Source organism: Melozone crissalis, unplaced genomic scaffold, assembly GCF_028551555.1.
Source record: "Melozone crissalis strain CALT ecotype California unplaced genomic scaffold, PUWL_Pcris_2 ptg000014l_1, whole genome shotgun sequence".
NCBI classification, from domain to species: domain Eukaryota; kingdom Metazoa; phylum Chordata; class Aves; order Passeriformes; family Passerellidae; genus Melozone; species Melozone crissalis.
In genome coordinates this window covers 8,158,602-8,183,436 of record NW_026535792.1, presented here as the reverse complement: position 1 = coordinate 8,183,436, position 24,835 = coordinate 8,158,602, and the positions used below count along the sequence as shown (strand labels likewise).

The window sequence follows — 24,835 nt, the reverse complement described above, 5'->3', positions numbered from 1 at the left end:
TGGGGCCGGTGCCACCCGGGCTCGGAGCGGGCGGTCCCGGGCCGCCCCCGCGGCCCTGCCCGGCCCCGCCGGGGCCCGCCCGGCGCACTGGCGCATGGAGCCGGCCGGGGACGGCGGCGCGATGGCGGCGGCGCTGAGGGCGGCCAAGCAGCAGCTGCGGGCGGAGCTGCGGCAGCGCCTGCGGGCGCTCAGCGCGGCCGAGAAGCAGCGCCAGTCTCGGCTGCTCGGGCGCAAGGTGGGTGCGGACACCGGGTACGGCCAGGGCCGGGCCCCGCTCGCCGGGGAGCGCGGCCGGGACTTTCCGGGCCCTGCCGGTGATCGAAACCGTGACTCAGGCGCCCTTCCGCCGGGCGGGGGTGAGCTCCGCCTCGGAGCCTGCCCTCGGCTCTGCCCCGGCAGCGCCGGGCAGCGGGGCTGTGGCGCCGGAGCGACAGCAACTGCTGGCGGCCGAAGCGGGGGTGCTGGGGACACTTCAGCATGGAGCGGTGGTCACACTTCTCAGTGGGTTCTGGGGACACTTCAGCATGGAGCGGTGGTCACACTTCTCAGTGGGTGCTGGGGACACAGCATGGAGCGGTGGTCACACTTCTCAATGGGTGCTGGGGACACTTCACCCTGGAGCGGTGGTCACACTTCACCCTGGGTGCTGGGGACACTTCCGTGGGTGGTCACACATCCCCTGGATGCTGGGGACGCATCACCCTGGAGCGGTGGTCACACATCACCCAGGGTGCTGGGGACACTTCGCTCTGAGTGGTGGTCACACTTCACCCTGGGTGCTGGGGACATTTCTCCCGTGGGTGGCCACATATCAGCCCTGGGTGCTGGGGACGCTTCATTCTGGAGCAGTGGTCATGCATTACCCTGGGTGCTGGGGACACTTCTCCCATGAGTGGTCACACATCAGCTCTGGATGCTGGGGATACCCTGGAGCGGTGGTCACACTTCACCCAGGGGTGCTGGTCCCACTTTTCCCATGCGTGGGTCACACATCACCCCTGGATTTTGGGGACAGTGGGGGCAGACTGCCACACGCCCCAAGCAAGGTTCCTCAGGTGTTTATCTCAGATATTTCACGCCAGCCTGGCTCTGGCCATACACACAAAAACCCAGCCACTGCCTGATTTGGCCTCTTGTTTTATGTTCTGTCATCTCCCTTCTGTATCTTCCAGCAGTGTTTCTTCCACACAATTTTATTTCTAATATAATTTTCACACTCTAAAAGATATCAAGCAGGGTTTGCCTAACTGGTATCCTAGCACAAAGTGATATGGGTATGTACTTTTGAAATGTCCTGTTTGTGTTTGGATTACACAGTTTTTATATAGATGTATTTTATCATTTTAATAAACATAATAAAATTTTATTTTGCAGTCACTGCATGTAATAGAGCACAGTCCTCATTTTTTTTGCAGCACCAGCGGGTACTTCTAGATGATCTACATTTATATGGTTATTTTCCTGCCAGAGACTCTCAAATCATTTTATAGACTTCATTTACTACTAATGTGTAGCCACTTCATGAGTGGGATGTGGCAGCACAGAAACTTTGAAGTTGTAGGAAGTTTTAACTGGAATTTATATAACCCTTTTTTTCCTTGGGAAGGCTTTTTAAAAACATATCTATTTGTAGTGTCCTGGCCTCATGATAATGCTTTTTAGTAATCATACTAATCATCCTAGACTTAAATCTCTTGAATTTTAGCAAATACTGGTATGCATCCCCTTCAAAAATTCAGAGTCCTCAGCCAACTTTTAGGCACCTAGCCCATGGAGTACTGAATTTTTAGGAGCCCTCAGCCTTTGTGTAATTGCTGCTGATAAACACAGCAACACAGCACTCATTTCTTCTAGTGAGAGCACTAAAAGATACAGCCTTTGTTTTGCTTAAAAGAAGGCATCAGGAAACATGACATAAATTGAAATTATCTTGCCCTTTTCTTAATCTGACACAAATTGAAAATCTTGAGCTTGTTTGGGACAGAGTGGCTCTGTGTAAGGGGCAGAAAGTAGAGTTGGCTTCCTCATGGGAAGTAGCTAATACTGCAGGCATGGAGAAATTTTGGAACAGGCTGAGAAAATACTTGTAATTATATAAAGCCAAAAATGTAGCTTTGTAGCATACATCAGTGCTTGTAGCTAATTAAAGCGAGCAGGTTATTTTATAATACCTGAGTAATATTTTTAGTGGAAAAATCTCATTTCAAAATAATCTTTAAATTCAAAATGAAATAGCTTCACAGGCTGACCTAGCCACCAGTATTTAATTAGCTTCTGGGTGATTATTCTTTTTTAATGCTTATGTTCATGATTAAAGTCATGCTATTTGCATGCTCTGATTCTGAAAAAATTGCCATCAGCTGGTGAACAAAGGACAGATAATATTTGTTAAGCGTGGAAATTTTTTCAGTCTTCTCAGAAACTGCTCCGAGTCATAGCAGGAGCATCTACACAATTCTGAGAATATCTGAAATTGTGTCTTCCTGCTCACATGTGGGTTTACATCTTCAACCTCACTTTTGTTCCTTTACAGCCTGATTAATGTGTTACTGGATACATCAGAGCAGATGGGACCTGTGTGGTGCCCAGAGCACACAGCCCTTGTCTGGAAGTCTCAGTGTCTCAGTTTCTCTCCTCACCAAACCCATGAGAGGTTTTGGCTCTGGAGGCCCTCAACATGAGCCACAGCTCTTTTCTGGAGTCTGCAGTTGGATTAAACAGTCTGCTTTTTGCAGCAAAATCTACCATGGAAATTCTGGTCTTTTGAGAGCTTAATCCTGTGGAAAACTCCATGTGTAGGGTTAGGCAGATAGAAAAGGAAATAAAATATGGTTTGGAATGAAGATGTTTTTGTGGCCAAGCAACACATACACCATCATTTAGTCTGGAGTGTTTATTTTTTTTTTCCCTTACAAAACTACGTCTGTCTTCTGAATATTTCACTTGGGTTTTTAACTGCTGTGATGGAAAGAAAATAAAAAAATGCAGTGAGAACCATATATTGACTCAGATGGGGCATTTGTATCTCAAAACAAGGCCAGGGCAAAGGCTAAAGCTCATAAGAGTGAGTTACCCTGCAGTTATACAAACACTGGGCAGGGCATCTGGTGATCTCTGCTCTGTAGACAGTAGAGAGTTTCTCAATTGTCTGATATTTTTAACAGATTTTTGTCTAAGTGTGTAGAGTAAGAGTAAATCTCATTTAAATGAGTAGGGCACATTTATACTTGTTTGTCCAGATGTAAATGGCAAAAGATATATAAGGTGCTAGAGAATGAGAAGACAAGCTTTTAAAAGCCTCCTTTCAAATTTTAATGTGGAATTCAGTCTGGAATGGGCAGAGACAAGTGAGGTATGTCTGCTAACACTTTTTCACCATATAAGCATTTTTTATTTTCCCTCCTATAGTCAGCCTTTTATAAGCCCAGCACAGAGTCTCATGAAAAGCAAAAAATGGCAAGGCCATCCTTCCTTGGAGCTTTGAAAAATGTGCAGTAATAAGATCACCTGTTAGAAGCAGGTGATGTTTGAAGTCGTGTATCTCATCCTGCTGGAGGGACGACATTCAGGTTAAAAAAGAAAGAGGGGCCTGTTCTTGGAAGACTTTGTGCTCCTCACTCATCTGCTCTGGTGCTGATTTTCCCTTGAGTTATTATCACTGAGGCACTTCCCACTCTGCCTGGGCACAGATGAGAGGTGCAGCCTGTGGAAAGGATGGAAGGAATTCTAAACCCTCTTGGCTTGTATAAGCTGGCAGTTCTGGCCTGCTGTATTCTTCTGCAGTGGTGTTTGTTGGGCATTTGAGGATGTCTGCACTGTTATGGCACAAATCTTTAGAGGATTGGAAGATTGTCTGCAAAATTGTTCTTGGCTGGCCCAAACCTGTGTGGCAGTGTTTAGTTCACTAGATGCAAAAATTCGCCTATTTTGATCTTGCTAATGGTAGAAATGTTGGAGTAGGCAACAAAGTCAATTTATTCTCTTTATGATGCATCAAACTTTGTACCTCTACCCTTTTCAATGAATATTTTGTGTTAAATGAAAGTAAGTTGATCTTTCAAAAAACTTTTCATAAACCAATTGTGTCAATTTCCCATGTAGGTGATTGACCATCCCAAGTACCAAGAATCCAAAAGAATTGCAATCTTCCTGAGCATGCCAGATGAAGTCCAGACAGAAGAAATCATTAAGGACATTTTTAAGCAAGGCAAGGAGTGTTTCATCCCCCGTTACAAACCTCAGAGTAATCACATGGACATGCTGAAGTTATCATCAGCTGAAGACATGTCTTCACTTGCTTTGACATCCTGGAATATTCTTCAGCCCAGTGATGATGACACTGCAAGAGAGGAAGCTCTTGCTGGTGGTGAGTATTTTATTGCTGCATCATGGGATTGCTGAGCAGGAGAAGCCTGGAGGCTGGTAGGAAATACTTTGACAGCAAGAATGATATGAAATATTACACCTTGTTTTTATACATTGTAGAGAGATGCTCTTTTCTCTTGCCTGTTTTTCTCTACCCTGTGCCACCCCAATGACATGCCAGCAGAGCAGGAACACAACTGCACTGATCCAGCTGAAAGAAAACTCAGCCCTCCACATAAATCAGCTTCTTGGTGTGATCCATGGACATCCTCAGCACAGTCTCAGCCAGCATCATGTAGAGGCTTGTAAAGGAAAGAGGAGCTTGCTGGGGGTAGCTTAAGCTGCCACTGAAAGTCACAGGTTTAAGATGTTCTCTGAGAACTTTGGTTTGTGCTGCCTGAAAGGTTGGGAACTTCTCAGGTGATGCCCATAGACTGAGAATTTTCTGAAATCTTTGATCCTGCAAATGGTGTTGCATGGATGAATCACAGTGCTGATATGGAGCCTGCCCTTGTAGAACAGCTCTCTGGACTGAGACCTTAGACTGAAAATAAAAGGACTTTCTTGGCCTGCAGTCTTTTCTAGCATCATTCTCTCACATTTTTATTTTGACCTTATAATGCTCTCTCAGACACTGAATTCTTCCTAGGGTTGAGAAGGTACAAGTTAAGATCAAACTTGTGTGTGTGTTTTGATCCCCATATAACCTATCCCTTACCCTAAAATTCCCCAACTCCTACTTGTAAACAAGCTTACTTTTTGTGTATTTGCATTCATTATTTGCATTCTTTTTGTAAACACTTTAATGTCTTCTGAAAACATCTGCAGAAATGTTTAATCCTATTAATGGAAAACTCATACTGAACTCACGCTTTAAACCTCAGCCTGGGAAGATTTTCTCCAGGTGGAAATTCACCATGCAGACAGCTTCCACACCTCTCACACTTGCCAGCTTTTTAGTGCTTGGTAAAGGAACATAACATTTCTATGACTCTGTTTGATTGAACTTGGGCTTGTATTTGCTTTGGGATGCCAATGTACTTTTCCAGAACACTTCACCATGTTTGTTTCTCTTTTATTTTCAGTCATTACCTCTTTCCTAATTCCGAATCCTTTCTGTGTCTACATTTTAGCTAGCAAGGGATTTCACTGCCTTATACAATCATCTTTTTTAAATTTAATATTTAGCACTGTTTGATGTTTTGCCAATGTTTGTCAAAAAATTGTGTTTATTGGTGGGATTTAGGGACTTTTGAAGGTAATAAAAAATATCCAGAGTTCTGTTGACTGAGCTTAGTTCAGGCACTCTGGACAAGCTTTTGTACTACTGGCGAGCTGCTGTTAATTGAATTTAGCCAGTCTGTTGTAGACATCACAGAGTAAAGACACAATTTGAGGTATGATGGGAGCAAGGACTTCCAGGTATAGAGTGCACTGAGATGTACCTGGGTGCCAAACAGTGAAGATGGGGAAGGCAGGAACACACTTTGGTACCTGGCTAGTTCTGGAGCTGCTGCTTCCTTCTCTGCACCAGGCTGTGGGCAGAGAGCAATGCCAGGAGGGCTCCTGTGCTCTACAGAGAGGTGCCAAGAGACCAGCTGTAAGAACTGATGTATGTCCATGTCAGACTTGTTCTGCCTGAAACTCAATATTAGTCTGTTTGTACAGTAATTTTGGAATAAGGCCATTTGGATTGGAAGTCAAACCTTGGTCCTTTATCCTGGAACAGTTTTTGTAAATTAGAGAATTAGTTTAGTTTTCTTCCACTGTTACAGCATCATATACACACTACCAATTTGTCCCCACAGAAACACACACTTCAACCCAATATGTCTTTTTATTCCTTTTGCTATATTTTTGTCACCTATTACATTTTTTGAACTTTGGTACATTTGCAAGAATGCAAATTGCCTTGCTGCTACATCCATCCTCCATTGTTGGAATGACGCATGGATGGCACGTTTATCTCAGAGATGTTATCAAATACTTTGGTGATCTGAGGCATTTACATTGTTGTAAGGAGATAACATGGTGTTACATTAGTAATGTTCCCATGGCTGGCATAAATTACTATGTAATTTCCAAGAAATAGCCTGCAGGTACATAAATAAGCCATGTCATTTCTGAGTGTATTCATTTTGCATGACAAAAAACTTAAATTCACACAGTCCATAAAACATCAGGCATATTTACTGTTAAGAATAGCTCAAATATAAGACTAGGTATAATTTTTGCATAGAGTTTCCCAGTCTTTGGTAGCACTCATGGGCAATGTTGAATAGATATAAGCTCTCCTTTTGGAGATGATCCTTTTTTCTGTTGGACCAGGGTTTGCCTCTTTTCATCTTGGCAGTACTCACGTCGCACGGCGTTGGCATAAACAAAGATCACTGCTTTGTGGTAGGAGAAAGTCTGTCATCTTCTCTACCATGTGTGGGTGTCCCATTGGCATGTGAGAAGTTACTTTTGTCAGGCTATATGGACAATAACAGAAAAAACAAAGGTGGAAGAAGTTCAGATATTTTGGAGTAGGGGTGTGTGTAGGTGCATGACTTGGTTCGTTTCCAGCTGTATCTGTTGAAAAGATTTAGACAACTTCTGGGCCAAGCCAGTGGTACATTTTCCTAATAGGTACCAATTCCCATTTTTATCCTTGCCCATCAGAGGTATAAATGGGTTTTGCCCAAGGTAATACTGCTGATGAAAGTCCAGGCAGGTTGCAGTATTTGTTTACAGAAGTGTAGAAACATTGCACAACTTTGGAAGGAGTAAATCAGATAAAACTGTACTCTGTGTTTGCTTTTTATCAGTACTCCCACAGAAGTTTAAAGAGCATTTTGCCAGCAGCTTCATTTTCAGTGTGGTTTAGGGAGGTGTTGTGATTCACTGAGCTGGACATAGGTTTCCTCATTTGTAATGTTATTTATTATTACCTAGACCCGCTCTGAGAACTATGAGAGAAAAGCTAATTTATTCTTTTGAAAAAGAGATTATTCTTATTGGGGAAAAAAAAAAAAGATAAAGAGACTAGGTTGAGTGTTTCCATATGGTAAAATTCTTGGAGGCTTCTTTGAAGGGAGGCATGTGGCCAGGCATCTCAGGTGGAAGGCTTGAACCTGAGCAAATATGCTTAATTGTTCATAACTGAACTACTGACTGGTAGCTGAAGGTATGCAATAAATTATAAACAGCTTTTCTAACATTCATCTGCATGATGGGAGAAGGAGGTTTGGCCTAAATAGTTTTCCTGGCCAAAAAATGAAGTGTTATTAGAAAATGATGGCTCTGAATCTGCTTACTGTAATGGATTGGGATGTGCTTTTCTAAGAAATGCAAGAAATGGGATTATGTGTACAGACTTAATTCAGCCTCTTAATCTCTGTCAGTTCTGCCCTGGTGTCACAGTACATTATTACATGGTCCTTGTTCCTCAGGTGTGAGCTCCCTCAGAGATGAACCCAGGTGAAATGGTCTGGGCTCTTTCACAGAGGCAGAAGATGAACTCTGCTTGCTGTTAATGACTGTTCTAAGGAGTGTCTGCTCAGTGGTTTGCTTTCTCCCTGCCCAGGTTAGAGCTGCAGGCCTCTTTACTGTGCATTATTCAAACCTCAGGATGGAGATCTGCATTTCTGTATGGGCTCTTCATCACCGCACCATTCAGTGACATAAAGGTATTAAGTGGTATTTGCTGATGGAGAAGCAGCAGCAGAGGCTCAGGTTCCTGTTGCAGCCTGTTTTGCAGAGGAGCTGCCCCCAGTGAATACAGACTTATTTTTCCAACATTAAGTTTTCTTCTTTCTTTCCTCCAAAAACAATAATTTTCCAGATTTGTCTCAGCCTTGAACTAAACCTCCTCTTTCAAGCTTTAGTTTCTCTACCACTCTAACGTCACTTTCTGCTCTTTGCCTGGCTTCTCTGAAGCTCCCTCCTCAAGTGTCCTTCTCTGGCCTTTCTCACTGTATTCCCCACTTCCCCCTGCTCTCAGTCCCAGCCTGTCATTTCAGGGGCAGCTGGGCCAGCATAAATTGCTTGTCCCTGCCAAAAGGGAGGAGATCATGTGCTTTGCCTTCTTTCACTTGTCTGCTTCCAGACATACAAGATTCTCCATCCCAGTTTACTCATTTCCTTCCCCACTGTGCTGGCTTCTTTCTCTTTTGCCTTGGCTTAGAATAACTTGACTTTCCCCACTAAATAGTACAAAAGATATATTTTATGATTGTTTCTTTTGGGCAGTGCCTGTTTAAATAAGCTGCTGCTCTTTCTCCTCCTCTTGGTCCCCACCCATCCTCTCCTGTGCCTGCACAGATGGCCCTGCAGCCACGTTGGGACCTCTGCTGTGAAAGCAATCTTGGTTAGGAGCAACCCAGCACCAGCAGAAGTTTCTTCTCAGAACCACCACACAGGTTTAGACTGATGCAATTGAAGGAAGCTGATGGTGAGGGGTTGTGAAAATGGGTGCAATGCCAAAAAAGTCTCAGTGAAACTTCAGTCATCATTTCCTTCCATGTTTCAGTTCCCAGTCTTGCCCCAGACAGCAGGAATAGCAGCAGCCAGTGAAATGAAAGTTCTTGGGAGTCCTCACAGCTGAGATGGGTCTGGCAGGAGGAGCTGAGCCTGCAGTTCCACGTGCTCCATCTGTGCACCAATACCAGCTTGAGGAGTTTTCCCTCTTGTGTTTTCAGCCTACTCCTGCCTCTCTCTGGTGAGCTGCATCAACCTGCTGCTCTGGGTGAAGATTATTTCCCTCCTTTCCCCCCTCCTGTTTTCTTTGGGATTTTTTGAACCCAGATGAGTGGATCCAGTTTACCCTGTGCCAGATCAGTGCTGTGTGTGGGGAAGGAGGAATGAGGAGCCAGGATGGAGGGAACATCCCCTGTGGCACAGGTTCCTGGAGAGAGTCGTGGGGCCCCCATGCAGATGTGACTCCAGTAGTGGCACAGGGAGGGGGGCACCTTCAGAGAGCCCCAGAACTCACCCTAACAGTGTCTCCTAAGCCTGTGCCAATTGCAGCTTTTCACACATTTGCAGCATTGCATAAGCCTGGCTCAAATGGGTTTGAACTGTGCTGAAGCCACATCACCACCAGTGAGGGTGCTACCAGTGAGATTTCCAGTTCCTGCTACAAGGCATGGAGCAACAGAGCTTCTCTCCTTTTTCTTTTCTTTTCTTTCTTTCTTTATTTATGTATTTATTTTCCTAGCTGTGGTCTTGGAAACCAGTGAGCCATTCTGCAGGAATAAAACAAACATAACCCCCTCCTCCCATCTCAGTTTGGCATAAATACCCAAGCTGAAAAGTGTCAGCATTTGACAAAATAGCATCTTATATGTGTGAATGCTGAATAATCTGCTGCTGCTCAACTACAGCATAGTGCATTTTTGCTTTGAGAAATGAATGTATTAAGAATTTGAGTTGTATTTTGTAATTTAGTTTGGAGACTTCTGGCATTTTCAGCACTGAAAACTTTGGTGGCCTACTGGTCACAGCATTTGTGTTGTAACTTCAAGATAATAAGTGCAATATTAACTGGATAATCAATGCTTTCAATGACAGTAAAAAATTTATTGTTAATAAAAAGAACAGATCCAAATTTGAAATAAAATAAGGAAGTACTAGAATATGTCTAGCAGCAACTTCTTGCAGCTTTGTTTTCATATAACCTTTTGAATGTTGGCTTTTAAGGTTAAGGTAGTTTTATCTTTCTGCCCTTTTAACTTCCAGAACATTGTGAGGCTTGCTGCAGCATAAATTACAACAACCTGCTGGCAGCAGAAACAGACAGGGACAGCTTACCTGTGTGATGGCATTTAGTTTATAAGGGTTTATATCAGGGAACATGATTCTCTTGCAAGGAAACTGCTGGCTACCTCTAGGCTACACTTCCAAACCTGGAGTAGTTTGAAATGTTTCCTGAGTGACCATTAACCCTGTTAGAAACTTTGCCATCAGGATTTGCCCTGCAGAAGCATTTTTGTCTGCAGAAACTCTTTTTCACCTGTCTTTAAATTCCTGCTATTTATTCATCCATTCAAAGATTCTGCATCTGCTGCCAGGACTGATGGCCTTGTGATGCCATCAGTATTCTTAGTTATTCCAAATTTTAGCACAGTTCTTGAGAAGTGTGACTGAATTGATGGCAGCACAGTCTTAAGAGGAATAGGTTTGACTTAGAACTGCAAAATAAAATGGGATTTAAAAAAAATATAATGGGTTCTTCCCCCCCCCCCCCCCCCAAAAACATGCACCAGAAGTGAGAGGATTTTGAAAGATGAGGCACATTAGAGTTTAGAAATAAAAAACACTTGTGAGTAAAAAATGCTGTGGCTTGAAGGAATAGGGAAGGTCTATTATCCTACTTCAGCTGTCCATGAAGGCATAATGGGACCATACAAAATGATGCTAATCATTCTGAAAAAAAGATATGTAGTAAACAATGCTCAGAGGTAGCTGGGAATATTTAAACAAGCTATATGCAGATAGGAATGTATCAAGAATAAATGAAATATGGTATGTGAAAAGCAGAGATGTTAAATGTTTCTGCTTAGGAAAAAAAAAATCCAAAAAAACATACCCCAAACAAGATTGTAAAGTGATTGAAGGTACTATTAGATTTTCTTTTCCTCTGGGAGACTTGATTAAAACTTGCAGTACAAAATATGTCAAGGGATAGATTATAATTTAAAATCTTTTTACACTGGCCATAAAAAGAAAACCTGAGAGCATGGCACAATGCAAAATTGAAAATTGAGGCTTAGCTGCTAATGTAATTTATTTTTTAATGAAATGATTTAAAGTTTGGAATGAACTTCTGTTTGGAGACAATGATCCATAGTATTTTTGATATGCAAAAGAAGAACAAAATTCAGTGCAAATGAGGCATTAAAATTCTGGTCATGAATTTTGCTGTGGAGAGAGGATCCTTCCCCTCACAGTGCAGGATCTGGACATGCAGTGCAGCATCACATGTTTTACAAGAATCAGGAAATCTCTCAACTTGGAGCTGTGTAGCAATAAGTGAAGGATGTTCCTACCTCTGCAGCTGCAGTGCCCAGATTATTGCCTTACAAACAGGTTCTGGTTTCTCTTTCCAGCAGGCATTTGGAGCATTCCTCTAAGCATCTAATTTTATTTGTATTAAGCCCTTGGCTCTGCTGCCTTCCAACAGCTGTGAGTTGTACTGGTTAGTTAGTTGTAATGTGAAATATTATGTTCCTTATTATGTTAATATTACATTATGCTCCTGTGACTTGTGAAATATTATGTTCCTTGTATTCATTTTAAATTTGCTGCTTTCAGTTCAAGGGATACTTCATTTTTCTATGATGAGAAGTAAATAAGGATATTTGAGTTACATTCTTTTTATTATTCATTGTTTAGTTGCATCTGTACTGTGAATACTACTATATTCTTTTCTATCACACTTTGACTGTTTTATTTTTCTTGTAGTGAAGCTTTTCTGTAGGAGTTCCAGCCATTGCTCTTTCAACATTTACAATCTCTCTGATGTTATTCTGGAAAAAAAGATGCCTGGGAGAAAATTTTATGCCCAGGTAAAGAAATACTGTGAAATGCATGTAGTGGCACTGGAGATGTTAATTCTTTCTGTACAAACCATGACACTGCTTTTCAGATCAGCTCACTGGGCACATCTCTCAGAGGTTTCCACACCAGCATTCCACAATGACACATCATTACAAAAGGGCCTGTTCCACTAGTAAAGATCTATAAAGTAATTTTATATTATTCCATCCTGCTTGTTCCTTAGCAGGTAGAGCTAGGAAAATGCTTTCTTGGAGAATAAAACATTTCAGGTGATGGCAAGTTTTCCTCAGGGTTTTTCTGCATCCCAGCCTTCAGCTGAAAGATGTGTGACTCCATCCCAGCGTTGGGGTTACTCTCCCCTGGACCTGGTCTCAGCCCTTCCCTTGAGGTCTGCACCAGCTTCCAGAACTCTCTGGAACAGCTCAATAATCAACACTTCATTTGCTAAGTGAAGGCAGACACTTCTACCTGAGTTTCTCCCAGTTCTTCTTTTCAGAAACAGGTATGACACAATACAAAGACTTTTTTTTCAGGTTTTTAAAAAAATGTTCTGAAATGCAAAAGTTCATATGTTTTTATGGTGTTGCTTTGTAATGCCCTTTGGTGTCCTTGTGTCCTGAATCTCCCCTGTGCAGACTAAACCACGAGCACCGTGTGGTTTAATGTAATATCACCCATGCCAGGGTGTCCTGCAGTGAACCTGAAAGGCTGAGAGCTCTGGAACACTACAGCTTTTTGTTTCCATAAAGATCATTAAGGCTTTAAAAGACTGTTTTTCCTTGTAATCATCTTAAGTGTCACATCCACATTTGCCTTCTTGCAGAAAACTCATCAAAAAAACTGAAAAGATTACTTCTGCTGTAATCAATTTAAGTTTGAAGAGATGTGAAAGCAACATGGGCAAGGGCCTTGAAGTCATTGCAAGTGACTCTCAAGGGTTTTGTTTCAAAGGGCTAATTTTGCTCCAGTGAGTGTGAACAGTAGCATTGTCATTTTTTTTCATACAGTTTCCTAGAGACAGGAGTCTTTGAAAGGTAGATAAGAGGTGAATTCATTTCTGGAGTGTGGCAGGAGCCTGTACAACTCATGCAGGAGAAATGCCAATGTGCAAGTATCTCTGGCTGCAGTAATTATCCAAACAGACATCTTTGTGTCCCTTTCTTTTCATGTTTTGGAAGGGAAGACCCAGCACCAAGCTCATCTCTGTGCACACACTCTGGGGAGAGGAGAGGAAGCTTTTCCCTGCTGCCCTTTCCTTGTGCCCAGCTCTGTGCTCCCCTCATCCCCTCATCCCAGGTACCATCTCTGGTACTTGCTGCTGAGCAGATTCTGCTCATGAATCTGGCAGAAATTTGTGACATTTTTTTTTCCCCTTTCTTTTTCCTAGCATTGGTGTACTGCCAGCTTAGTGGGCTATTAAATCAGGTCAGCACTTTTCCAGCTACAAAAGATTTGTTTTTCTGGCACAGTTAATCCCTGCTGGTTTTGCTGAGATTCAAAATACACATTTATTCCTGTGGATGTGGGAAACTCCTTGGACTGGCCCAGAGCCCACTGGCCTTCAGGGAGCAGGACACTCATGGTGTAAGGATAGCTCTGGATCTTCATGTTTGGTGTCATGCTGCACTCAGTCCCTGCTTGGGCTGGCTGTTGTGTATATGAGATGGGAATTTTTGGGATGTAGTTGAGGGCAGATTCCTGTCCAGGAGTGACATGAAGGCTTTTGCCGGCAGGTGTCAGCATTCCATACATTTACTACGGAGCATTGGTGTCATTTCGGCTGCTCTCCTATAATTAAAATCTCACCCAGCCATTGCTCTCTCACACACAGGAGAGCAAATGCTCCAGCCTAATTTCCCATAAAAATTGAGGATTGAAGTGAGGGAGGGATAGGATTCCGGGGAGAACTGGATTTTTAAACTGTGCAAGCTTAAAAAGATAAAATAAAATCTTGTGATGGAAGAAGCAGGATTTCTCAGCTGTTGTGGTGTTAACACATTTGACAGCAACTGTGAAGGTGCCATCACCTCCCAGCCAGCTGACTCTGCATGTACAATAAACCCTGCCTGTAAGCAGCCTGATATTCCCATCAGTGGTGTCACTCCTTACAGGAGCCAGGTTTTCCAGGTTTTCCACTGACTTGGAAGTTGTTGTCCCACCTGTTTATGTTTCATGAGTAATTCTGCGTATTTTATGATAGGCTATCTGCTGAGTGAGTCAAAGGGTATTGGAAATATTGGTAGTGATGCATAAAGTATTGAAAAAACCCCGGATGATTCACCTCTGTCTCATTTTGACTTAAAAATACCCAGACAGAAGTATGCAAAAGAGGAGCAAGAGTGAAGACATGCACGTGTATCCAGTGGGAGTATTCAAATGCATGCTCAGGCAAACACCATGGAAGTGTAGCTGATAAAGAAATAACGAAATGCCCATAAAAACACAAAGATCCTTGTATTTTAGGATGCAGCAGTATTCCCACATAAACAGTTCAAGCATCAATGCTTTGTGAGTTTCTCTAAAGGAGCAGATTTGTAGTCAGCATTTGCTGATTTAACAAGATATGTTGATGTGCTGTAAAGTGGCTCTGATGCCATTTCTCCTCTCTTTGGAATTGCTCCTTGGTACATCTGGTTTCAGAGTATTTTGGTGGTTTGAAATCACAGGAGAATCCAGGTGCAAGCCTTGGAACCAAACATTTTTGATTGCCCATGTTTTCCCAATCAGACTGTGCTCACATATATGAATATCAGAAACAGATTAAGTCATTTTTCACAGACTGATGACTGGGAAGTTCTAAGCTATTTTTTCCTTTACTCTGAATTTGCAAAACCAGACATTTTGTGGGTGGCATTGAGTGATCATGTTTTATTTACAGGGCTTATGCAGGCTCAATGAATAATAGTGAAAAAGAAAAATACTTTTCAAATTTTCTTTCAGGTGGGGCTCTGAAAATGAGACTCTAGTCCCCATCTTACTGTAAGTTAAACCTCAGGGGAAATGAGTGTGATGGTTATAGCCTCACACAGCATTTCCACATTGTGAAACCAGCCAGAAACACAAGTCTTAGCCTTGTACAGCAGCTTCTCTGGTGAAACATGAAAGGACATTTATCTGTGGAGCAGGATAGGTTTGTTTGAGCAGGGCTGACAAACTTTAGCTGATGTTGTTCACTGCACTTAGCTTGTCAGATGTACAGGCAATAAACCTGCAAGATTTTGGTTTAATTCAAAATCAGAGATATTTACTTGAGCACAGCTCAGCAGCAGAGGAGCTGATCAAGCAGCTTTATTATGTGTTTTTGAGATTTAATAACGGGCAAGTGGCTGCCACTCAGTTGTTTTAAACCTTTATGAGTGATGGCTATCATGTAGCTTCTCAGGGAGGCAGATAAATATTTTATTATGCTGTAGTTCAGCAGGGCAAGTGTGAGCTGTGAAGACCAATGTTTCATGCTGACACAAAGCACTGACATGGATGAACAGACAGATAAACGCTGAGTTGCTCAGTGCTTGTTTGTAGATTCTGCTGATGGTTCTATTTTCTGCAAAATATTTTATTGAAGTAATAACAGAAGCTGTCTGTGTCATGCCAGCAGCATGGGCACCAGGATTGCAGAGGAGATAGTCTGGTTGGCACCTGTGTGGCTGTGAAAGGTGGGGTATGGGTGTGCAAAATGTTCTTTGGAACACAAAAGGAGACAGCACCTTCCTGCTGCCTGCAATTCCCACACACAGGAATGAAAATAAAGCAATTACCCTTGATGTTAAGAGCATTTCTCCCTGGAGGAGTTGAAGTTTTGAGGACTTAATGGTGTGTCCCATAGCAGGAAGCTGTGGATGGAGCCTGTGAGATTTGGATACTTTGACTTTTGATTCCTGTGCTGGGTACCTCCTCTGGCTCCTTCTGAAGCAGCACCTTGAGATGAGCTCAGTTGGTCAGAGCATGGTGGCTGTGATGCCAATGCTGTGCATTCAGTCCCTTTGTGGGATTCTCACTTAAGAGCTGGGCTCAATAATCCTTGTGGGTCCCTTCAACTCAGACTGTTCTGTGGTTCTGTGACAACAGGTGTCTGAGAATAGCTAGAAAACAATGTGTCCTGCTGAAGTGTGGTAGTGTACAATTAAAGGTGTTCTCACAGGGGAAACACCTGAAGGAAAAATTGCTGACTGCAGATTAAAATGAGCTGGTTTTTTTTTACTCTAATATGAAACACAACTTTTAGTCCTGTTAGGTATCTGTTTGGGACCTTAAGGAGGCTACAAAATGAGAACTCAAGGAGAGCTTTTTATGAACAACCAACACCACATATCTACAAGAGAAAATAATTCATTCCTCTCAAACTCATGTCAGTAATACAGGATATTTTCATGTAATTCCCAAGGTGGGTGCCCAGAGAAGTCAATGGGGCAATGTCAATTTGGAGCAACTGAGGATGTGGTCCTTCATGTTGGAACTTGGGTTTCCAAGGAGATGAGAATTCACACTGAGCTTCTGACAGTGTATCATGTAAGCAAATAAGAATTATCAGTTAAAAGTTTCCTTTCTTTTTAAGGGATTGTATTTGCATTTTAGCAGACTTGCTTGGGTCAAGGCAAGCAATGTTGCTGTTTATGTCTGCAATCCTCTGAGTTACTGGATGTGCACCTCAATGGGTTTGGATGAATGCCTTTTTTTCAAATGTTTATGAGTTGCAGCAAAGGATAATGTTTTTGTCTCCTTGGGCATATAACTGTTTTTCTTCTCCAGGGGTTTGTGGGGGAAAGAGCTTGTTTCCTCTGGAAGCAATCCCAGCCCTTTGCAACCATGCACCTCAGCAGGGTCTGGATCAGGTCTGTAGTGAGCAGATCTGGCATTTCCCTTTCTGATCTTATACCATGAGACAAGTGAGAGCAGAGATGGTGTGCTCAAAACCCAGGGCAGGTTTTTTCCAAAGGGCAGAAACCTTTTTATCTGGAAGGAAACAGTAAGTGTTGGTAACCTCAGGAGCGGTGCTGGGGCACCCAGGATGTTCTAGGAGAAACCATGAAAGGGAAGGGATTGGTTTTGCTGCAGCATAAGTGAAATACTTTTGTGGAGTTGTTTTCCCCGAGATCTGGTGATTATCTCAGACCACAGTGTTAGGTGCTGTGTAAATACAGACAGGATGGTGATCTGTGCCCTATAGAGTATGTGTTGAAAGCACACACCTACCCAAAAGGCCTAACTATGCTAATGTTGACAGTAATTAAAGTTGCAGTGATGACTCTGTCATTAATTAGAAATTTCTGAGTTATTCCAGTCCATTGGCTCATACTCTGCATGTCACCAAGACTAATGCTTAGTTATTAGGTAACTTAGATAGGTAATACTTAGATAACTCAAGTGATTGAGTTGTTTTTTTCCTCTCTGCCAGGGTAGCAGATACGGAGGCAACATATGGTTACTGCACTCTTCGTTCTGGAAAGTAAGGTTTTCCTGAAACAGGGTTTGCCTTTTAATCCATTGTGGTCTTTGCTAGTCAGAAAAGGACCAAAGTAAATTTTCATTCCTTGTAATCAACAGCTTTCAGTTACTCATGAGCTCAGCAGAGGTTTTGCACAGATCTGACATTGTTTATGGTGGCACAGCAACATGAACACTCCTTTCCTTTAAACAGAAAGCTATTCTTGGCCTAGTTCTTCTGCTCCTGCACCTTATGAAATCATTTACATCTGAGCAAAGCACGAGAGAGGTGGTGTGTGTGAAACAAAACCAACCACTGGAAAACTCATTTTTGCCTGAGGTACCAGATTGTGAGGATCCAGCCATCCTTGTGGTGATGGAGTAAACAATGCACACACTTCTGTGCTTCAGGGGAAGCTTAAACTGCACAGCTGCTGCTGTGAGAAGCAGCAGCAGTGACATGGAGCTGATCACTGTTGACCTCTTGTAGGCTCAGACAGCATGAGCACGGTCCGTGTGAGCACGTTGCTGCTCTTCACAGGCACACAGGAGCTGCTGCAGCTCAGCCTCTGCCCCATCCTCTGTCTCCGCTTTTGAGGAGAGGATCAGAAGAGTCCTAGCTCCCACTTTGATGGGTCCCAGGTGCTTTGCTGTGCCCACAAAGCAAGTGGCAGCAAGGGATGAGAAGTGGGGATGACAGAGTGTTTCAGTTTCAGCTTCCATTAGGAATGTCAAGCTGTGCAGGGGGAGATGAATGACCCCTCACAGCAGGTGACAACAGGCTGGTGGAGCCCCTTCGAGCCTGGGAGGAGAGAGGCCGTGCTGGCTGCTCCTTCTGAGGGCAGAACAAGTCCCCAGCAGTCTTTACATGACCTGTATCTGTGCAGTTTGATGGACCCTTCTATAATTAACCATTGTCAAGAACACTTCTGAAAATGCCGGCTGGCATTTCAAATAGGAACATCAGATTAAGGAGAAGAGAGGTAATGAGGTGCAAGGAGAAAATCCTTCCCTGGGGAACAAATCAAACCTGATACCATCATGGAAGGTAATGAGAAATGCACTGCCAAACTGAGGTTCACTGTGGAGGAAACGAAACTGTGTATTCTTATTTAAAACACTCAGAGGGGATGCTGATGCTTTGGTCTGCTGGCTGTGTCAGGGCATGTGCAGCTTGCACACCTGCTTCTTGAATGTAGTTTTGACACACATTTAATTTCTTGAGTCCTTGGGCCAGTCATTTCACTCCTCTGTGACATAAGGTATGTCTACATCATTGTAAGGGTGTCAGTGCAAACAGAGTGTGCCCATACACCCACAGGACACATTCAGAAGCTGTGACTGCATCTACACTGCCAGACAACACAGGGATAAGTGGCACAGATACATCTTGTCCACACTACACAGACCTTGGCCTCTCTTGTTTTGTCTGGAGGAGTCAGACCTGTCCCCTTCTGCCTTTACTGCACATGGCAGTCTTGTCCCCTGGAGCAGTCATGGGTGTCACCTGGTCCGTCAGTGCCAGGCACTGTGCTGACAATTAAGGTATTGACCACCTGTGATCCTGTAAATCAATTTGTTTTCTGGCTGTGCTGCATTTAGCAGTATAAATGAAGCCTGTGTGGCCGTGTCAGCATGGCTGTGTGCCCACACTGATAGATAAGTCAGGGTTATTATTTCACGCATGGTGCTACACACTTGGAGCAGCTGTAGCCACAAGAGCTTATGCCATAGATACACTGAGTATTAGGTGACTGTCATCATAATTACTAACCTTACTGGAATACCCAGTAGCTTAAAGTGTGCAAGAACCATGGATATTCTCTACATAGAAGTTGGAGCAAAATGCTGTTGCTTGAGACAGTGTTTTCAGCAATTTGCAGATCACATGCAAGTTTTCCAGGAGAAGCAGGGCTCATCTGTAACAAAACTCTCTTGACTGTGGATGTGGTCACAGGACCCTTGGGGATCCAAGAACCAGCAGTTAATGTTTACAGACACATGGGAGATAGTGGACATGGCAAGGAGATGGGCAGATGTCAAATGTGAGACTTTCCTTAACATGTTTGATGAGGCACTAAAACACCTGCTGTGGTGTTGGATTTTCAAGGATGCCATTTCGCACAGTGGGCTGTAAGAGCAAGGGCTGTGGGATGTGAGGACAGAGCAAGCCCAGAACTGAGTGGCAGACAGTAATCCTGCAGGGCTGGTAGAGCTGGGGAGCATGAGGACCCCACGCCACAAGGGGCACGTTCTTATCCTCAGCTGCCATCCTGTTGATGTACCCTCAGTGCTGATAACAATCTTAAGTGTCTGCAATCTTGGTCTCATCTGTGTGTCACCTCTCTTCCTGTGACAGCTCTTCCCCCACACCGCCACAGAACCACAAGAGGTTTTTTTCCTCCCCAAGTTACATGTCAGGGAAACATTTAGTCCTTGCAGCTCTCTGCCATCCATTCTAGATCCTGATACAAGATTTGGGACTAGTGCTGCTCGAGCTGCCCTTGGGCTTCTTGCAGGGTTAGTTGTGTCATTTTTTCTACCAAAAGTCTTGAAAGACATTTTACTTAAACCTTGTGCAGTGTGAGTTGTATGAATATCAGAGAACATGTTGTGAATCAGAGCAAGGTAGTCAGTATTGCTGTGCTCCACAGAAGAAAAATATAAGGGTAACTATTATTTACAGCATAATTCTTCATATTGAGATTTTCATAAGCTTGTTTGAGTTCTTCAACATAAAACCCCCATGATTATAGAGGAGCCAGCTTGTTAAAAGAGTCCCTGTTTCTTCAGAGAACCCAGAGGAAAACAGTGCTTTAATACATCTAAATTCACTTGAGGTGCCTGATGATATTAGTTAAACTCCACTGAAAATGTATTTCTTCCCTTCACTGTTCTTGCCATTTCCCTCTTTCCCTAGTGTTTCCCCTGACTTGTCTTCTTCGTGTCTCTAACACAAATGTAAGGAGAAATGGCACCTTTTTTGCTCTGCAGATTTGCCCCCTGTGTGCATTCTTCCTGCCAGCAGCAGACTGCAAATGTTTCCTGCTTTTTGTCTTGAGAGGCACCTGGAGTGAAAACAACTGAAGCAGACTGTGAGGCAGAGTGTGTTTAGTTCTGTGCATCATGACTGATTGGAACTTACTGCTTTCTGGGCCACCTGAATACCTCCACAGGGCTGATGTGAGGCAGGTTGTGGAGAAGATAAGTAGGAGTAACTTGGGGAGGATTTGAGCTGCAGAATCTATTCCTGACCTTGCTAGCAGGGAGCTGGTCGCTAGGTCCTACTCCATAGGCCTGACAATTGGCAAGAGCAAACTGAGGGGATGTGATGTGGTATGTCCAAAATTATGTACATGGTGGTACCATTAAAATGGCATCTCTTTTCAGGGAGACCGTAATTCTGCCATTGGGCCTTTTTTTCTCTTTGTTTGCCATTTGCTATTTCACTCATTTCACTGTCCTCTGAATCAAAAGTTGACTGCAGTGTGTAAAATACCCTGACTCCTTTTTAATCCCACCAGTATTATTCTGTGGTCTGTCCTTTGGCTAATTCTCTCCCCTTGCTCCTCTGACCTCCTTAGAAAAATTGTGCTTCTTGCTGGATTTGCAAGATTGATGTTCTCTAAGCATTTTGCACTGTGTTGCCTTGCATATTTTATATCAATGTTCTAATTAAGACATCAGGTCATGATGGATGAGTGTTCATGTCAGTGACTCTTCTCTGAACAATGAAGAGTTGAAGGAAATCTCCAGGAGCCTGGAAAGTGTGTGCAGATGAGTTGGTCTTATGTGAACTGTTAACATGCTCTTCCAGGCAGAGTTTGGAGTTGATGTGTGATCTCAAATGGGATTCCCTCTAAACTGAAAAAACCCTGCTTTGCTCTGTCTTTTCCAGTACATGCTCCCACACATGTCCTTCAGTGCTGGGCATCATCCCTCAGATGTACTAAAAGCAGCTCAGGCCAAAATGGCAGGAAGGATTAGGTATGGACATGGAAAAAGCAGAAAAATACCTGACCAGGTCCAAGCTCTGGTGCAGGAGCAGAGTCTGGTCACAGAAAAGCTGCTCAAGGCTAAGCACTGTTCCTGTAAGAAGGCTGAAGCAGTGGACTGAGACTCTGCATTTTCTATCTTTCCAGACTCATGTCAGCTGTCTTTTAGTCTGTGCTGCCTTTCCACTCCCTGCCCTTCTCTCACTAAGTGTCTGTCTGCTACAGCAGCAAGAAATAAAAGACTTTCTTTGCTTTGTGAAGGGACTAAATGGGATGTTCCTGGGTTCAGGAGTCAGCACCAGGCCAGTCCAGCTCATTTGTTTGGAGAATGTCTGTGCAAGACTTGTCACACTGAACATGCCAGCCTTGCAGAAGGGACAGGGATGTGCAGCAGCCTCCGTGCCTGGTGGCCACTGCTCGTGGCAGTGTCAGTGATGGGAATCAGCTCCTGAAACAAGTGTGCAGCCAAGTGTAAACTGGAGCTGGCTCCCTGGCATGGTGCTGATCACATCCCCTGATAGAGCAGGAGCAAACCAAGAGCTCTTGCCTTTTTATCTGGGGCTGGTTGGTGGGGTCTTCTCTTGGAGTTTCCAGCCAGTCCAGGTCATTAGCAGCTTATGCATCTTCTTTCAGCTTTTTAACTGACTTGAGTTCCAATCAAGTGCAATCTCACAAGATTCCTGTGGAAGGAGGGATATTTAGGGCAGGCGAGCAGAACGCCTGTGTGTGCTGCGGGAACAACAGAGAAAATTGCTGGAGGCTGAGAAAGAAAATCCTTTGGGACAAAAGGAGCCTGACATCATGAAGGGACAAGCCTTCAAGTCTTCATCTTGGTACAGGAGGGCAAGTTGCCACTTTCAGAATATATTGTATTCAAGGATTTTTGGGTTTGGAAGGTCAAGAGAAGGTTCATGTCATCTTACAGTGGTGTCAAGAAGATGTCTCCCCTCTCTCCACACATCTTTTCATCCTTTTTTTCCTTTTCTATTTTGTGTCTGATGTTGAAGTTCATTTGATTTTCTGATTCCTCCTGTGTTTAATTTCCCTGAGTTCAATCTCTGTCTGATTTAGAGTCATAATAATTTGTATTTGGAAGTGTGGGGTTAAAATGATGAAATAAATTTGTCAAAATGCAAGGTTTTTTTCCCATCCAGCTTTTCAAGATCTAATTATTTTTCAGCTGAACTAGTATGCAATTGATAGATGAAAATGTAAATTTACAGATTTAGTATTCAAAGTATTTTTCATCTGATCAAAGAAGGGGAAGCATTTTACAAAACACAAAGCTTGTGTTCTTGCAAATGTCTGAGTTATGTGGTTGTAGTCAAGCCATCAGGAAATCCACAGGGCATCCACTAATGCTTATTTCATTTTTCTGCAGGAGGTCTTGACCTTATCTTCATGCCAGGCCTTGGGTTTGACAAAAAAGGCAACAGATTGGGAAGAGGGAAAGGATATTATGATACCTATCTTGAAAGATGTATGAAACATCCCCGTGGAAAGCCTTACACAATTGCTTTGGCTTTTAGAGAACAGATTTGTGAATCAGTGCCTGTGACAGAAAATGATGTTCCAATAGATGAAATCCTATATGAAGACTGCTGAAACTGTTTTGATACCAACTTACCTCCAGAGCAAGCAGCCAAAAAAGGGGTCATATCCATCAATCATGTTTTTTTTCTAATTGTCATGTATGGCTTTGGGACCAATAAAATACACTATTTGTGTTTGGGGGGGGGGAAAAAACCTCCAAAACCAGTGTAACTGTGGTAATAGTAGTGAGGATTGTGTTGATTTGCTTCTAATTAGCAAACGTCTGGAGTGAATTCTTATTCTAGAATCAATACAAACAAAAATGAGTGACTGTTTATTACAGTAAGGACCATTTCTCCTCATAATATTTTTGAGGTACAAGCTTCTTGATACTAAGCAGTTTTATTATTCTGGTTTAAAAGTGAACTGCCTAGTAATGACAGTTCTTGATCCATTCTTGAACTAGATACTTGTAATGGTAAAAGTTCTTAGTACTTAGATATTGTGTGCATCCATGAGCAAAACAAGGAATTGATGGAGATGTCTTAGAGTAAGCTGGGAAAAAATGGTGATGGGGGAAAAAAGCCTTAATTAATTTTAGTCTATGCAGTAATTTTGACTGTTTTCTGGGCTCCTTGCAGTTGTCTTAAAATAAAGGGAGTACCTGTTAATAAAGAAAGATTGATGTCCATAACTTTGGTATGTTCTTTCCTTTATCTGAATGCAAGATTGTAATGTGTTCTAAAACGTGGTCAAGCAGTTCTCTATCCAGAAACAGCACTGGTTTTGGTAAAATAATATTCAAAATTACTTTAAGTTCTCTAATTTTGTACATAAGCCATTCATAATGTCCCAAAATACTGTGTGGTGCTATGGTAAAAAATGAGAGATGCTGAGAATTGCTGAGAGCAAGCTTTATGGATGGAGTAAATTTTTGGGTGGAAGTTTGGTTGTTCTCTGCTTCTCGAGACAATCATGAAAATCCAGAAGAAGAAAGTGAGTTTCCTGTGCACACTGTCCTTGTGGTATAAGAGCACAATATTTCCAATCAGGATCAATCAAACTGTCAGAATTTTGTGTTCATTCTTCAATGCAGCCTCACCTTTTCTGTGCATGTTTAACTCTTCCGTCAGCCAATAAATCAGTGTGTTTATTTTCACCAAACTACTCTGTGTCATCATTTAAAAAATCCAATAAATTCTCAAGGACCAGCTCCAGAGTGGAAAAACCTTAAGGCTTCCTCAACAACAGCTGGTTCTGTGAACAAAACCATGCCTGCAGCACTTATGAACATTTTCTTCTCTGAGTGCTTGTATTCAGTGCTGTTTCCATTCTGCTGCTACAGGAGCTGTTTAAACATCTGGCTCTGGGGTGAGCATACATTTAGCATCTGAGGTTTCTCTGGCCTGTCCTCACTGGTGCTTCTCCATCCTGTGTAAACCAAGGTCCTTCTGGCTGGGCTGAAGATCCCTCTGCTGCTGGCCTGCTGGGCACCCCACCCTTGTGTGCAGGAGAGCTGCACTTGGGAGCACTTGGCAATATGGGCCGCTCAGTGAAACAGTGGTGATCAGAGCTGCCTTCCATCCTTCCTTATCACACTGAGTCACCCTGCAGATGAAAAGGGTGTCTGTGGGTGCATGAAGGGTGGTGCAAGCAGAAATTGAGGTGACAGCATCAGTGCTGGTGTTGGAGTGTCCCCCAGGTCCTCTCAGCTCTGAGCACTCCCTCACACGAGGGAGAGGAGGTCCTGCCATTTCAGACCTCTGGGGAATAAAAGTGATGAGAAAATCTGACCTTTTTCTTTTGCAATCTGACCTTTTTCTTTTACAATCTCCGTCATGTCAGTATTTTAATCCCTTCTTCATTTCTGAACTTCCATTAGCGCATGGAGAGCAATGAAACGAAGCAATGGGGCAGGTTTTGTGTGTGGCAGGTTTTGTGTGTGGCAGGCCTGTTTCTGGGTCTGTCTGCAAAGC

The 24,835-nt window shown here is 43.1% G+C and overlaps 1 protein-coding gene across 1 annotated transcript; it reads left to right on the top strand.

Annotated features, from left to right (window-relative positions):
* The first annotated feature begins 94 nt into the window (after nt 1-94).
* Nucleotides 95-24,000, top strand: MTHFS (methenyltetrahydrofolate synthetase). Its single transcript, XM_054272752.1, has 3 exons — nt 95-235; nt 4,102-4,366; nt 22,708-24,000. Exons 1-3 carry the CDS (start codon nt 95-97, stop codon nt 22,929-22,931), a joined length of 630 nt encoding a protein of 209 aa, XP_054128727.1. The 3' UTR covers nt 22,932-24,000.
* Nucleotides 24,001-24,835: the final 835 nt, after the last annotated feature.